General features: G+C 50.6%; 5 protein-coding genes across 5 annotated transcripts; 4 read left to right on the top strand and 1 right to left on the bottom strand.

Moving 5' to 3' along the window:
• Positions 1–152: 152 nt before the first annotated feature.
• Positions 153–2351, top strand: A1O9_04604 (biotin apo-protein ligase; the record flags this gene model as incomplete). Its single annotated transcript, XM_013406892.1, has 1 exon — positions 153–2351. The coding sequence occupies one exon, from the start codon at positions 153–155 to the stop codon at positions 2349–2351; it is 2199 nt and encodes a 732-aa protein (XP_013262346.1).
• Positions 2352–6067: 3716 nt separating this feature from the next.
• On the top strand, positions 6068–7984 carry A1O9_04603 (uncharacterized protein; the record flags this gene model as incomplete). Its single annotated transcript, XM_013406891.1, has 3 exons — positions 6068–6095; positions 6154–6450; positions 6501–7984. 3 exons carry the CDS (start codon positions 6068–6070, stop codon positions 7982–7984), a joined length of 1809 nt encoding a protein of 602 aa, XP_013262345.1.
• Positions 7985–8470: 486 nt separating this feature from the next.
• On the top strand, positions 8471–10139 carry A1O9_04602 (uncharacterized protein; the record flags this gene model as incomplete). Its single annotated transcript, XM_013406890.1, has 2 exons — positions 8471–8824; positions 8865–10139. The coding sequence occupies 2 exons, from the start codon at positions 8471–8473 to the stop codon at positions 10137–10139; spliced, it is 1629 nt and encodes a 542-aa protein (XP_013262344.1).
• Positions 10140–11330: 1191 nt separating this feature from the next.
• A1O9_04601 (uncharacterized protein) lies at positions 11331–13658 on the bottom strand (the record flags this gene model as incomplete). The annotated part of the gene is made up of 1 exon (XM_013406889.1): positions 11331–13658. One exon carries the CDS (start codon positions 13656–13658, stop codon positions 11331–11333), a length of 2328 nt encoding a protein of 775 aa, XP_013262343.1.
• A 550-nt stretch (positions 13659–14208) lies between these two features.
• A1O9_04600 (uncharacterized protein) lies at positions 14209–16212 on the top strand (the record flags this gene model as incomplete). The annotated part of the gene is made up of 1 exon (XM_013406888.1): positions 14209–16212. The coding sequence occupies one exon, from the start codon at positions 14209–14211 to the stop codon at positions 16210–16212; it is 2004 nt and encodes a 667-aa protein (XP_013262342.1).
• Positions 16213–16768: the final 556 nt, after the last annotated feature.

The raw sequence follows: 16768 nt of genomic DNA, 5'->3' as shown, positions 1-16768 counted from the left end.
CGTTTCCAGTTAATTTGACACAAGTGAGTGGCAGAAATTGCAGAAATTCTCAGAGCTCCCCGCCGTTGAAGTGGGTTACTGTCTGACATCTACCGAGCGGCGTCCGCCCACTCTCTCCGCCCCCGGAACATCAGAACACGCCACTTTGAATCATGTCTACAAAACGCATGAATGTCCTCGTCTATTCTGGTGCGCTCACTCAGGATAGTTGGCGCCGAAATGAAAATCTAATGCTTTCTTCAGGACTTGGTAGTACCGTCGAATCTGTCCGTCATTGTCTGTTCACCCTAAGACGGCTTCTGGCTCCTCACTATGCCGTCATTCCCGTTACTGGGGATATGTTGATCAAGGAGCCATGGACAGCAAGCTGTGCTGCCCTCGTCTTTCCTGGTGGCGCCGACCAAGGATACTGTAGCGCACTCAACGGAGAAGGAAATCGCCGCATTCGCCAATTTGTCGAACGTGGCGGGAAATACATTGGTTTCTGTGCTGGTGGCTATTATGGCAGTGCCAAATGTGAATTCGAAGTGGGCAACAAGCTGCTCGAAGTCATTGGTGATCGTGAACTTGCATTCTATCCCGGTACTGATCGAGGTTGCGCCTTTCCAGGTTTCGTATACCACAGCGAAAAGGGAGCTCGTGCTGTTGACCTAGTCGTCGACAAGGACTTCCTCTCTGCCGGAACAGTCCCAAATGTTTTCAAGTCATACTACAATGGTGGAGGCGTATTTGTCGACGCCCCGAAATATCGCGACAAGGGGGTCGAGGTGCTGGCCAGTTACGCAGATCACCTGGCAGTTGACCCTGGTGAAGGCGCTGCAGCGGTGGTTTACTGCAAAGTCAGAGAAGGCGCTGCTTTGCTGACAGGACCACACCCAGAGTTCGTCTTCTTGGGCAAGCCAGTAGATAATTGGTCGCTGACGAAGCCTAGGTTCGCTGCCGCCAATCTTGAACCAAAGCCCAGCGTGCCTGGCTTTTCGGACGTTATTGCCGCTTTGGCTAACGACGAGAAACACCGGACCGACTTTGTCAAAGCCTGTCTCACCAAGCTTGGGCTTACAGTGAGCGACGAGCAAAATGTACCTTCCCTCTCTCGTATGCACCTGTCATCGTTAGAATCCAATGAAGCCGCAAGCTTGATTTCATCATTGGCAACTATTACCAAAAAGGATGACCATGGGGAAGAGTTGATCAAGGATGAGAATGACACTTTCCACATTGTCAAGCCCTCGACCTGGAAGATGCTTGATCTGGCAGAGGCCCTACCTTTGGAGAATGAGTCAAAGGATTCTACTGACCAATTGGATGGCAGCTCCGATCGGATCATCGATTATAACACGATAATCAAACAAATCTTAGTCCACGACCAGGAGTACCCTCAGGCAAAGGCCACGCCATACTTCAACCATCACGCCTTTTACTCGAACTTGCGCCATTATCAGACATTGTTACCCAAAGCAACTAATTTTGGATCACACCTTCTCTATGGGGAAGTCGTCACTTCGACCAATACGTTGCTAGAAAAGAACACAAGACTGCTGCGGATTCTGCCTCAGGGTTTCACCGCCACGGCGACTGTACAGGTTGCCGGGAGAGGGAGAGGCTCCAACGTGTGGGTCTCGCCAGCAGGTAGCCTGATGTTCAGCACCGTCATTCGTCATCCGATGGTCCTGATGCAGACTGCTCCAGTCGTCTTCGTGCAATATCTAGCCGCCATGGCAATAGTCAATGGTATCAAATCGTACGACGGTAACCTCTACAAAAATATGCCAATCAAACTCAAATGGCCCAACGACATCTTCGCTCTAGACCCCGTCAAGGCCAAGGAGAACGGCGGTGACAAGAACGAGAACTACACGAAGATTGGCGGCATCTTGGTCAACAGCCACTACAACACCAAAGAATACATCGCAGTCTGCGGCATTGGGCTAAACACGTCAAACGCAGCACCAACCACGTCGCTGAACCAGCTCGTTCAGCTCCTTCCCAAAGATGTCGCCCCATTCACCCTGGAGAAACTATTGGCTCGGATCCTGACCGTCTTCGATGACATCTACACTCGGTTTTTGGTCACCGGCTTCGACGAGTTCCTGGAGAAGATGTATTACGAACATTGGCTTCATATGGATCAGATCGTGACACTGGAGGCGGAGGGCGGGCAGCGAGCTCGAATCAGGGGTATCACGAGGGACTATGGCTTGCTCATTGCAGAAGAGTTGGGCTGGGAAGACCGAGAAACCGGTAGACGATGGACTCTGCAGAGTGACTCTAACAGTTTCGACTTTTTCAAGGGACTGCTCAAGGTACGTTGTGTATTTTCCGTCCTTCTGTCAAAATATCAGCCTTGCTAGGATACGTGGCTTTGCAATTTCAGTTTGCTCGGATAACGAAGCAGCATTTGGAGGCTAACCAAATCATCTACAGAGAAAAGCATGAGAAGCACGATGTCCTTCGAGGCCCTGAGATGCCATTACCAAGCTCTGAGTCCGCTCAAAACCAATGCCTAGCTCAGGAGACTCCCCAGCGCACGCTCGGCCCGGGGCAATAAAGGCCCTCCCCATAGCCACTGTGATGCGGTCGCCACTCTGTTTTCTGAAGAAATCAAATCAATTCCCGCCATTTCTCCAGACTCTTCCATTGCATAGAGCATGTCAAGCTGAACAAGTGTGGAGCCGTGCTTTGTTGACAGGAAATGAGATAGGAGTTCCGTTCCAAATGCACTGCATATGTGGCGAGCTTTGGAAAGCATACAGAGACCCTCTAACTAATTAGTCAATAAGCTGGCATGAGGCTCTTTGTAGACATTGGAGACACCTCGGACCAAGAACCCCTACATTACCGGTTACCTAGCGCAGTGCTCGTGTTACGTGCATTCAGCTAGGTGATCCTGAGACCCTGGGACCCTGGTCGACCTGACCTTATGTCGTACGACGTATTGTCGTAAATTCGGATTTTCCACGAACATCTCCAGATCTTTTGTCCAGTGCGGGATATCGAGGCCCTTGCTTGCACAAGATTTTCTCAAGCAGAGTTGAATTGGGGAAGCCGTCATTTTGTGGTACCATAAGTCCGAATACTATATCAGGATAACTGTTTATACTGAAGAGTTTATGCATATACATACAGTCATTTAACAAAGAGCACCGTTGAAATCGAAATCCAATGGCACAGTCAATAGCGCTCATAACAAGTGATGAATGATATTATATGATCTCTCATGCTAGAGACAATGCTCTGCCATGGCTACCCTCATAGAACATGGGGTCTAGACGCACTCGCCATTGTTCTCGCCACGTCGGATAGCCTCTCGGCAGGAGGCGTCCCGGCGAGCACATAATGGTGTGCAGCCTAGAGCACGACCATTTGCGTGTTCGAGTATCTCGATCTTTTGCAGTCGCTAGTGGAAGGGCCCACTACTGCGCCAACGTACCTCGTGCCCTAGAGTAATGGAGGCTTGCATCTGCTTGGCAGAAAGCATGCAAGTCATCGGCGATCCCTTATGCGGAGAACGAGTAAGTACATCGTGCTTCAGACATATGGTGGAGGGGCAAGAAGCAGGACTGGGTAAACAACAAGCCAGGGAGTCCGGAGCATGATCTGTACCACAACTCGAGGACACACGAGCACCACTCGAAGTAAGAACACGGTTAGTTCCTTCCTGAGGCAGGGCACTCGTCGTCAATCACTCATGTTCTGCCATATAATTGGGTCGAAGCCAGCCGAGCATTTTCGAAGCACGGGCCTGCTCTTCGCTGCAATTCCTTACTTAGTATCTCAGGCGACGTACCAAGGGTAGATAGTGGCCAGAACCGCAAAGCAGGCCACGTTTTCTTAGCGGCAGAGCACAGAGCAATGGACCAGGTGTTGGTGGTGATGCACCATGGGGGTGGTGCCACCAGTGAATATGCAAGTTTGTTGATCACCGCTTTTCTTTCTTAGCAGAAATCCCGAACAGAAAAATGCTCGAGTTTTGATTCACCGGCCTGAGTTTGGGCGTGTTCCTTCTCATCATGTTCTTGGCTGAAGTTATGGACTTGTGGTACTCGTATTCTCACGCTCGCTGCTGTTGGGAAGGAAAGGCATGGCATATGGTGTTGACATCCGGAGTGAACATTAGCAATACTGGCGAACGCTTTGGCCTCCAATACACTCAAGCAGATACAAAGGCCAGCAGCGCTTTTTCTCATTCCGAGCTGGAAATTCGGTCAAGCTCAACCTTGTCAAACGGTATAAGTGGCGTTTGGACAAAGTCCTCTAGGTTATACGACCTCTCGGTCGCTCCTCAACGGCGTCTCAGTCAATCAATGGGGGCATGTTATGCTTTCCTGTGGAATGTGACGAGTCACGTAGCGCATTGTTCTTCTTGGGGCGATTCGGGACCACTCAAGATTTGGTTCTGCATATCCGACCGCTTGCTCGGGAATGTTGCTGGCGAGTGTGAATGAATCATGCATGGATATCTAGGTAGCTAAACGACCATAGGTGAGTCGGGATACCGCCAGGTTGTTGGATCGGACTCCTCCCCCGAAAGAACGAAGCTCATAACTCGTATTGGAAAGGAAAGAAATCGAGATCGGGCAGGAAAAGGTGGGAGGATTCCAGACAGGGATTTGTAGCCTGACGTAATGGGCGGTGGTCAGTGGTCACTGTGACAGGACTCACCAGAGTGACGCTTGCAAGGGGCGTTTTTAAGCCACGCTTGTTCCCTGAGAGGAGATAGAAGTACTCCGTACTCCGGACTATCGCCTATCTTCGCCTATGCGTTGGTCTGTCTACATGGGGTGAGATCTCGATCAATATATCTGTATCCGAAGTAGTTTAACTTGTAGTGGGCAGTGGAGCCCCATGGCTGTTGGATTGCACACAGAACGGAGCATCGCTTGATATGCAAAGCCTTGAGCGGGCTGGGAAACGTGAAAGTACTCCGTACGAGTGACTAGAGTAGAAAGAAACCCTACTCCCTAGTCAACAAGCAGTACGAGGACTGAGTGGTAGTGGTAGTGGTAGTAGTGGTAGCAGTAGCTAAGCATTAGGCTTGGATGACTACCATCCCTACGCGAACGTGTCTGTGTGACAGGCACCCACCAGGCACCCAACACGTGCTATGCCTCTATGGCAATATGAGCCTATGCCATGGGGCAGGTCCGACTGTGTTTGTATTGTATCATTATGTAAAGGCGTCTCGTCCTCCGTGCCTCGTAGTCTAAACTGCACCCACCCCTCTTTACGGAGTGCTCCCACCGTTGCACCGTTGCACCCTTACACTTCCACTCGCTCACTGACCCGAGGCCGTCTTTTTGCCATCGCTGCAGTGCGGAGTACCGTTGAAGTAGAGACCAAGTACCGGGGCATGTGCAGTCGAACGAGGTACTGACTTTGGAGTTACTCCGAACACTACTGTAATTTCCCCTTACTCGTATTGCAAACTTAATACAACCATCTTTGTACCGTTCTTTGTTTCCACGCTCTATACCCATACATTGTACCATCTCGAACATTGAAGTGGCAAATGGGAGGATCCTGAGCCTTGCCCTAGCTCCCTGGTACTGTGCGTCTGTTGCAGAACTTCGTCTATGCAATCAAATTCCTTCTGCAGGTCTCAACAGCAGTCCCCAGTCCCGACCATCCCTGCCTCAGTTCCTGGCAACGGTATACAGATTTCCTGGGCAATCTGTTTCGGGGGGACGGTCGACTGCATCATTAGCTGATAACCTGCATATCTGTTTTTCGACGTTTCCGAGTCCGAACTTGCTTTCCTCGACCTAACTAAACTGGTCTGGCCCGTCTTCGCCAAACCACCTTTGCGTCACACACCGTGGTTGACCTTCTTCTCGCCCTTATCCGATTCGTGTACCTCGTACCATTCTACCGACAATTGTGGGTGGTGCATACGACTGGGGTGGTTACTTGTTCTATCCCGCCATCCTGAGTATTTCCCACATAAATTGAACTCAGTCCCCTCCTCGACTTCGCTTTCAGGAGGCCAGCGTCTTTTAGGGCTGCTCGACGCGTAAAGGCTTTGGAGAAAGCCTTTATGCCATCCTGAATCTCATCGTTCATTGTCATCATGGAGGCCGTCTTCATTACCATCCACGGTCTGTCTTGCTCAGCTACAATCACACCTCCTCTGAAGCAAGCTAACTCCATCCCTAGATCTATCCGAGGATGCTCAGATTCGATACTGCTCTGACTCAATTGAGGACATCCTGGGCTACGTACCTTCTGAGGTCCTGGGGCGGTCATGTTGGGACTATTTCCATCCGGATGAGATCCCATTCGCTCGCAAGGTTCATGGTCGCGGTGTCAGTCTTGACAAGGCCTCTGTCCTGAATTACTGTCGAGTGAGACACAAAGATGGCTCATGGATCGGTTGCGAATGTGTCTTCACTGTCGTGTATGATGTTCTCGTTGCCAGTACCAGTATTTACACCATTGGCCCAAAAGCGAGAGGTAACCTTTATTCTCCAGAAAGCATGAGCACGCATACTGATCCCATCTAGAGCGCGAACTCGCCAGTGGAGCTATTCGCCGTATCTTCTCTTCCTCGCCTCGTGATCCCAGGTATCACATGCTGTCGTATCTGTCCAACAAGTTCTCCCAAGACCCCTACCAAGATGCACACTTTCTGGAACCTCGCGCCGCGCTTTTCCTCAACCGCTTTACCCGTACTTCAACTGTCATGTACGCAACAAATGGAGTTGTCGATATTCTCGGCTTACAGCCAAATCAGCTTGCCGGGAAAAGCTTCTATTATTGCATTGAAGAGAATTGCTTGCCAGATGCTGTCAAAACCATCGAAAGCGCCAAAGCTAACGACTCAATCGCTTATCTCAGATTCTGGTTTCGAGATCCCACTCAAGATGCCAGTAGAGCTCATTCCGAGGCTGTTTCTGTCCATGAGAGTGACGAAGACGAAGAAGGAGGTGTTGCCTTGAGAGATGGCGCACGATCTGGTTCCAACGTTTCAATGAATGGAGAATCAACACCTCGCACAATTTCAGGACAGCCAACTATTGCAGATGGCCAACAATCGTCGGAGGGGCTTTCAACAAGCGTTCCCCAAGCAGACGCGGCAAATGTCACTGCTTCCAATGCTCCTCCACCACTTGTTCCACAGACTTCAAATGCCAGTTCTCTGCAGCCTCCATCAGATGTCAATCACCGAGCATCTTCTGGCAATAGTACTGACATGGAAGCAAATGCGCCCGAAGCTATCTTTGACCGTGTTGCTTCGCACAATTCCTCCGTGAGCGAACCGCCTCCAGAAGAACGCATAGAAATTGAAGCCGTCGTCTCATGTACTTCTGACGGGCTTGTAGTGATCTTACGCCGTGCACATTCAATAACACCTCCCGCTCTTGGTGTCACAGAAGTAGCCCAATATCCCAACGGCCTGTTCGCTTCACCTTGGGCTCCAGATCCAATCTTGCCAGCCTCTATCCGCCAGAACACTGCCACGCCTTTGTCCTCGATCGGTTCGGGACCAGTTTCTGACGACACTGGACTCATGGCTACTATCAGAGATGTGGCTGTCTTTGCCTGGGGTCTTACTGGCATCAATGGCTCTCTGCGAGATTGTGGTGTTGGCAACCCTTCTGGCGAAGCTTTGCCGCCTGGTGGTTTACCAATATGGGATCCGAACAGTAATGCAGACCCATATAATCTCTTCAACGGCTTTTCAGGCAGTCTGCACCGTCCCTTTAGGGGCATGGGTGAACCATATCGCCCCCCTAAGAACGATGGTGACCTGACTAGCAGCGATGACGAAGTAGTCTTCAAACGATCTCCGGTACAATCAGCCTGGAGGCGACCCAAGAGAAGAGGCCAAGATGCATTTGGAGCAGATGGCTCAGAAACAGGTGATGGTGAGAACAAAGACGGAGGTCGAAAACGAGCCACAAGATCCCAAAGTGGCTCTGGCGTGCACTCAGCCTCTGGATCAGGATGCGCCTCACAGTCTGGCGCTGGCTCTGGATCAGCCTAGGCGAATAGTTCTTCGCGAACATATCCTCATCAGTGCTCTCTTGGAGGTGAAAGAAGTACAAAAATTGCAGCTTGGAGATAGTGAAATTTGTCTCGCTCAACAGCTCTACTGAGCCACGACTTTGATTGATGATTTATGACTTGAAGAATTTTCTAGACTCCCCGAGGTTGATGGACCGCATTTTCCAACGTAGCCCCCCTTGGCATTGTGTAGAGGGACGTGGTCTAGTCTACTAGTAGTCGAAATACTCATGAATGAATGGCGTTCAAGGCTTGGTCTTTAATTACATACATGCCTACACTAAGTATCGCAGGGGGACGTTACCGAAATTCTGGCTCACCCCGCAACACGTGCCTTCGCGTTGTGGACGCGTCAATTTTTCTGCCCATGGAACTGACCTGCGTCAGACATACCAAACTCACCCATCCAAACAGAGATAAAGTCTTCAACGCCACCTAATACAACCCTCAAGCTATCTTCGATGCAATGCCTCTCTCGTCTGCCCCAGGAGTCCAGAACTTCGTCCAGAATCGAGAACCTGCCACGACTCATGCCAACCTGGTGACCAGATCTATTACACCGCAGCCACAACAGCAACACAGAGAAAGATCTCGGCAAAACGATACCCAAGGCGGACACCATGCTAGAAGCAACAGTCACAATGGAGCAAGTAGCAAGAAAGAGCTTTTCAGGCACGACCCCGAGAGTCTGAAACTCCAGGTCCCTAATACCCTCCGCAAGACCGTATCAGCAATTCCTCAGACACACGCGATCAACACAGGTCGAGGATCGGGTTCTAATGCAGCGCCTAAGACCAGGGCCCCAAGACAAGTAGGTGAAGTAATGTCCAAAACCGTGCTCCAGCTAAAACTTTTCGAAGCCTGAAGTCTCTGCTTTCGATGACACCCAAAGCATCCACTTCGACGATTCAACCAGTATTCTGGATGATGCCAATTTGACCGTACAATTTGGCCATGATGACCACCATCAGTTTCCACTAGATCCCCCAAAGACAGCAACCCGGGAAGTCTACAGGAGAGCTCACCAAGAAGACTCGACGAGACCTCATGCCGGAGGGCATAATATATTTCTTCCCGCTAACTGGAAGGCACAGGTAGAAAAGGAAAAGCGTTTACAAGAACGTCACTTTGGCGCTAGCCTTGATACATATCACGACCATTCTCAGTATGACGATCGGATTTATGGTGACACTGAGGGCGAAGGATACGATGAAGATGGTGTATACGCGGGCAAGAAGCCTCACACGTGGGAAGATACACCTTCTCGACCTCGTCCTGGAACCGAAGCCAGGTTGTCGCCACGGCCTAAGTTAGACACCACCAAGCAGCAAGTACGACCATCAGTGGCAGACGAACCCGACAGCCCGCCATTACCCTCTCGTAAGGGAGATTTGCCTCAACAGCTTACGACCGAACCTGCTCAGCCTCAAGTCGTAAACCGGTTCAAAATCCGTCAGTCCCTCGACTCCCCAGCGCAAGCTGACCAACCCAAAGCCAGCAACACGACCGCCATGACCGCGACCACCATCGTAGAACCCCAATCACGACACAATCCTCCATTCTCGTCCAAAGTGTCCTCGTACCACGATTCCTCATCCGAAGAAGACCAACCTGCCGGGGGCGAACCATCCACGAAACCCCCAAGCATCAACTCCAGCACCATCAACCTACCATCCGGGACCAAACGGCCCCACTCATTCCTCGAGCTCGACTACGACCTCGAAGCCCTCAAGACCAAAACCTTCGCCGACCTCGACAGCATCCCCTTCAACCAGGATCCTGCCCTGCCATCGCCACAAGCCGTACTGGACTCAAACGGCAACCCGATGAGCCTGGCTGCGAAGCTGACGAACCTAAGTAAGATGCGACCCGAGGACCAAACACAGCTCTTCCGCACACATACCGACACCGAGCGCGAAGAGACCGCGACCTGGTTTCTCGATAAGTTCCGCGATGACATGCGGATGCTGATGCGCGCGCGCGTTGAGAGACGCAAGGTCGCGCTGCGGTTCGAGATGCTGGTGAAGATGCGTGACAGGAAGCTCGCGTTGAAGAAGGCTGACGTCCAGGCGGAATTGGACGCGTTGAAGAAGGGTGGTGGGGAGTTGATTGCTGGTAGGGTCAGGAGTTGTTGAAACGTCCACCCCATCCACCAGCTCCGCGCCCCTCTTTCCCCATCTCAAGGCGGAGGTCATGTGTGTTCTTTCATGTTGGAAGTTGGACTTCACGTGTGCGCTTCACTTGTATTCAGCATGTACTTACGCAGAAATATCACCACCGCCATCGCATGTCACTCATTCATAACGAAACATTAACGAGGGGACTATAACGGCAGGGAGCAGGGCGTGATTATTCAGTGATCGGAATATCTACCATCTGTACTGCTCCCTCAGCTCTGTATTCAATGTACATTACGATTACTATGCAGCGGATATGCCCATAGCGCTGTGACTTCACGCTACACAGGCGCTTGAATTTGTGGAAAATTCCTATTTATGTTACCTCCTCGCTGTCTGATAGAGAGGTGGTGTAAGAATCTGTAGAGGATTCTACTTTTACTCTACCAGAATTAGTCAACCAGCTTGGCAGTGAGAAAGAAGTGCAGAGATGTCGTGACGTGCGTTGGCAGCAATAACGCCTTCTTGTCATACAGTGCCGTGAGGAGACTTGTGGACTCCTCGATGAATGTATATCTGTGTTCATGCTAGAACTCTCTAGTAAGTAGAGTTTACGTTGGTAGTGTGCACTAACAGGGCAGCATGAGGTACACTGTCCTTGCGATCCCATGGGATGGTTGTCGCTTCACATTTCAGAGAATACTCTCGTTTGCTGAGCAGGGTCCCGCTACCTAGCCTCACCGTTAGAGAATCGGTAGTGTGTGGCTTGCATCGCAAAATGTGTTGGAGAAGGATCTATAGAACACGACTCTGCCTCAACCTGTTCCTCAGGTCCAAAACCTCAGTAAGGAAATAGATATGGACATCAATGCATCATCAGGCTCCGGGAAGCTTAAAGTCCCATGTGTCTATATCTCCTCTCGTCCGTCCCTCCTCGTCTCTAGCTTTTCTGCTGACTAACCTACGGCATCGGCTGTTGCATTCCGCATTCTGTTGCAAGATTGAGCTATCGACGCTCCAAGTCCGAATGACATAGGGATCGACTTGCAGTCTTAAAAGATGTGAATCCAAGGTAATTCTCTAGCCTTTAGGCAATTCTGTTCGTGATGACCTGGCCTGACAGACGACCAAGGATAACTGATTTCCTGTGCATCTGAGATCGAAGATGAGGTTTAAATTGTCCGTGACTGGATCTTGGGAATCACTACTTCAATCCTTTTCCTGGTCGCTTGCGGTGGCCTCACTTGTGTTCTCATCTGTATCTGCAGATTCCTCGGCTCGCTGAACAAGTTGGCCCAGGATCCTAGCCAGCCGTTGGTAGTCACTAAGTAATAACTGGACGTCACCAATTTTCAGGTCATTGACATCAGCCACGGACATGAACCGGGAAACAGGAGGTGCCGCCTTGATGGGTGATAATTCGTCTTGATTGGGAATGCGCATAGGAGTCTTGGTCGCACCGTCCTCAGGGGTCGACAATGATGCACTCTTAGGAAATTTGTCCGCTAGGGGCGACTTGTTGTCCTTGTCTACAACAATCGCGGGAGTAGAAGCTGAAGGTGGAGAAGCAGAGGCAGTTGCTCGACTCCCAAATCGACCAAAGGCTCCCCCAAATGCAGAGCCAATGTGATTTATTGGATTAAGGCTGCCGCCAAAGCTTTTGACAGATTCCAGTGGATTGTTAGACGTAGGTTGAGGAATAGATGCGGCTCTTGAGGATGTTGGAGCAGCAGCCGCTCCGTCGGGATTTCCTTGGAGAAAGGCCAGTCTCCGACCACTACCATTGCTCTGGACACTGTCCACACTCCTCTCACGGACAGTTGTTGACTTCCGTCCTCCCAAGAGACTAAGGATTTTGTCTTCTGTTTTGGTGAGAGTGGGATTGCTGGGGGTGTTCTGGCCATCGTGTACTGAACTAGATTCACTCAGGGCGTTGTCATCTTCCTCGGGGGTCAGTGGCCGGTTCACCAGTTGACGAGCTTCATCCAGGGTCTTGGGAACGATTACTTCGGCGTTGGCATCCTCTGTGCCTCGTTCCTTAAGCCTCCCAAGCAAGAACTTAAAACTGTTATCCAGTGTGCTGGATATATTTTTGAACCCTTCTTCAGCTGTTGAGCGAACGGCCTCATTGGCATTACTAATGGGCAGCAGGATATCAGACAAGGTGCGCTGATGGCGGGTCACAGGGGGCGCTGGCTTCTCAGGCAAGGGTTTCAAAATTGAACCGGTTGGGCTTGCCACGACATTAGAAGCAGTGGCAGTAGAGGGCGAAGTGCTTGTAGTGGGTGTGGAAGGAAAGGGTACACTTCCTGGCAGAGTGGGGAAAGCTTCGAGTTTCTCTGCCGTTTCATCATCGTCCTGAGTGATATTCTTCTTGGGTCCCTCCGGCATCTCGTCTGCTCTCAAGCTTGCTAAGTCGACGTTCTCAAGGAAACTAATTGCAGCTTCGAGGTTCGTAAGGCAGTAAGCAGCCTCACCGTCAATCCTGGGGGCAGCTCGGAAGCGCTGGATAAAGTAGAGATTACTTATGATATTGATGCCTTCAATAGGGGATGTGATCAAGGTGTAGATCAAGGTGGGCAGAATTTCATCGGCTGAGGAAGAAGATGGATGAATGGTGTAGAGTGTATCAACAATGGCTTTGTGAGCAGCAGTCAAGTGTTTTAGTTTTCCGAGGGGGTATTTCTCATCGTTCATTTTGGCCAGGCCTTCTCTGGCGGGAATCAAAGATGCCTGCACATCTTCAACTGACTTTTCCTGGTCCGCATTGACTTCAATACCGAGATCTTTCAATCCTATTCCAACAAGAGCCAGGGCAGCAGTTTTCGAACGAAGTTTCTCATCGCGGACCTCATCCAGAGTACTCTTGTGTCTCCAGATTTTGTCATAGATGTTTTCACAGACCCTCCTCTCCACTGCCTCTTCTAGCAAGATACGCTTATACTCGAGCATTTTCCGCTGCTTACGCTTCTCGGTGACCTCAGATGCAGTCAACATCTGCTGGGAACCGCCTGCAGAGTCTCGAGGTTTGAGAGAGTCACTCGATTGCCTCGCAGAGAGGGTTCTGGACTTTGAAGCAGCCTTGGAGGGTGCAGGGGAGTGTTCACGGTTCAATCGTGACTTCAGGGCGGAGATATGGATGGCAATAGCACCAGAGGCTCGGGCATAAAATTCTTGAAAAAGATCGGACAATTGGTCGACGGAAGGAGGCTCGGTGTAGACTTTTGCTTTGAGCGAGTCGACAAATCTGTCACTGAGACTTGCCAGCTCTATGGGTAACTCATCGAAATTATCCGGCAGAGTGTTGGCCCTTTCAAGGTCTGGGGAAGGAGGCTCGCTGTCCTCATTAAGTGGCTTCTGAAATACATCTTCTCGATCACTCGGAACCTTCTTGGGAGACTTTAGAGAGGACACTGATGATGTTGTGCTAGCCCTGGCTCGGGAGGTGGAATTGGAGGGAGAAGAAGGCTCATATCGAGTGAAAGACTTTGTGGAAAGTGCAGATGGCCTGTTCTTGAGAGAACTAGTTGCAGACATCGTTTTCAGATTCAGATGGACATCGCAGAACGAGCGGCGTGGAAGATATGAAGTACGAGCACTCCGTAGAAGCAGGACCAGTATTTAGACCGGAGACTAAGGACGCCCGTGCGTTGACATGGTTGTTGTATCAGCCTTGGAAGACGACAGGCTGCATCATAGATGAAACAAACCACAAGAGATGGAAGAAATGGATACGGGATGGATGGAGGGAGGGTGTCGAGGTACCACTGTACTATTCTCGACGGCTGCTTGTATCGTTTGTGTCTGCGTGGCCTGCGTGGTCTGCGTGGCACCCGCGTCATCCGTTGAGCAGTGAATACTCTGAGCATGTGATTCGAATCACGAGAAGCCTGTGGGCGGCTCTTGGGGTTGGTCGCAGTTGCCTTGTTCGGCCCCTGCCAGTGCCTTCCCTCCGCAGCTGTGGGAAACAACGACGTCAACACAAATCCGACCAGGCTTCCGACCACAACGAACTACAACCACTTGTACTGCAACCACTTCACCAACCATCACCCACAACACCACCACCAACACACCACAAAACACAATGAAGACTCGGAAATCAAAAGACGGCATCTGCCACTCCACCAAGAGAGTCACCGCCGGCATGCTCCTCTCCTTCCTCGCTCTTTCTCCTCATGCCGCTGCTTCCCTTGCCCCCGCCATCGATCCATGGTACCCTCTTCCACTACCAAAACAACCAAACTCCCACGACTTCACCCTTCGACACATCTTCCACCGAGGCACCTATCAAGATCCTGACTTGCACCGCCGCCTTAATCTCCATCCCAACGCACCCGTCTTTGTTACTGCCGAAGATGACTCCCAGAGTCTCTTTCAGCCAGCACCACATTTCTCCGCGAGATCCGCCTCTCACGAGATCGAGCGGCTTGTCGACAGGGACCCTCTTTCGGTAGAGTCACATTTACAACATGCCCGCTATTTCGGGAGACCCGCCGTCCTGGATGCTTCTGCCTGGACTATGGACGAGGTTGAAGGCCCCAATATTACCGACAAAGAAACCGTCACTAACTTGGCCATCATGTCTGCAAATGCCTATAATGAGGTCCCGGGCGAAGGTGATTGGGAAGATGTATCCCAAGGCTACAATAGAACTGCAAGCTTTGGTTGGCAGGGGGATGGTCTGCGTGGCCATGTCTTCGCCGATGAAGGCAACAACACAATCATCATAAGTCTCAAGGGAACCTCTCCTGCTGTCTTCGATGGCGATGGCACTACAACACAAGACAAATTGAACGATAATCTCTTCTTTAGTTGCTGCTGTGCCCAAGGAGGCCAGTACTTTTGGAGGCAGGTTTGTGATTGCTATTCCAGCACCTACAGTTGCAACCAGACCTGTCTTGTCCAAGCCCTCCGCAATGAAAACAGATATTACAGAGCTGCTGTCGATCTCTATACCAACGTCACCGAAATATATGCCGATTCAAACATCTGGCTTGTCGGCCATTCTCTAGGCGGAGCTGTCACCAGTCTACTCGGTCTAACATTTGGTCTACCAACTGTCACCTTTGAGGCTCCTGGCGAAGATCTGGCCGCCAAACGACTTGGTCTTCCAGCTCCGCCTTCGTCAGATCCTCGGAGAGCACGCACCAAGTACACTGGCGCGTACCACTTTGGAAACACGGCAGATCCCGTTTTCATGGGCACCTGCAATGGTGCTACCGCCACTTGTACATTAGGCGGCTATGCCATGGAGTCTCAGTGTCACACAGGGAAGCAATGCGTTTATGACACAGTCTCTGACTATGGTTGGCGCGTCGGTATTGGTAACCACAAAATCCGTAACGTCATTGACAGCGTTATCAAGAAATATAATCAAGTCCCTGAGTGTATCCCTGACGACGAATGTGTCGATTGTTTTAATTGGAAGTATTTCGAAAGCAATGGTTCCGACTCCACCACGACTACGAAAACTACGACCACCTCCTCAACTCGCACACGAACTACCACCTGCAAAACTCCTGGTTGGTGGGGATGTCTGGATGAGACCACCACTACCACATCATCCTCACTTCCGGTGATCACCACAACTTACACCACAACCAGCTGTGCTACGCCTGGTTGGTTTGGCTGTAACAAAGAAGTGAATGTGACCATCACCACAACCACGCTAGCCCCAACTGCATCTGTTCCAACCACATCTAATTCTTGGTCACAGACTGGAGCTTCCTCTTCAACCACCTGTCAACATCCAGGATGGTGGGGATGTCGCGATCCAATCTCAATCACAGGAAAACCCTCGCCAGCACCAACACAGAGTCAAACTAAAGCCACCAAAACAGATACGTGTGAAACGCCTGGCTTCTTCTTTGGTTGCCATGATAGACATCCGCACACTAGCACGTTGCCCATTTCTTCAGGAACTCAGACCATCACCGATGCTCCGAGTCAGAGTGCCAGTAGCGCTACACCAAGCAGCACCAAGTCTCATCAGGGAGGTAAAAAGAGAAAGAAGTGCAAGCATCGTGCTTTCTTCGGCTTGATCTGCCTTGATGAGGTCGAGTATGAGGGATATGTTCCAGAACTATGATGCAATTTAAGCTTTTGGGTTGATGAATCTATTGCTCAATGGATGAGATATGTGGGCTTTAGCCATAGACGAGAAGAATTTGTATTGAAGCAAGGCGCATAATGGCTTGAACGTGGCGGAAGCATTCATGGTGGTGATTGTATTGTTTGGCGTCGTATCTTGGGTTTTCAATTTTTGGAAAGCCTCTGGGAAGGTAGTACAAGATCATGCACTATAGTCATCTGTATACATGCAATAAGATAGTGCTTCACATCATATCCAAAGGGGAGCATACACAGTATATCAAGCAGTGAAATTTTGGCGAGAACACACAATACCTCCTCGCAAGACTTTCTGGGTCTTAGATTGTTACATGAGACAGGAATCTAAACTATGTAGGGAAAAAGTATCATTTTCCAAGTGCCCCAAAGCATTTCCTTTAGATCCCCATCGCATCACATCGGTGGTGGTGGTCATCATCACGGACCGTCCACTTCCATTAGCCGCGTTCCAGCCCAGTCAGCCATGTTCCGCCAGTTGTCACTTCTCGTGTTTCTTTTCCCTTCCATCCACGAGA

This window comes from Exophiala aquamarina (assembly GCF_000709125.1).
Source record: "Exophiala aquamarina CBS 119918 chromosome Unknown aczIA-supercont1.3, whole genome shotgun sequence".
NCBI lineage: Eukaryota > Fungi > Ascomycota > Eurotiomycetes > Chaetothyriales > Herpotrichiellaceae > Exophiala > Exophiala aquamarina.
The sequence above is the reverse complement of the archived record's forward strand: the minus strand, read 5'-3'. Positions and strand labels throughout refer to the sequence as shown.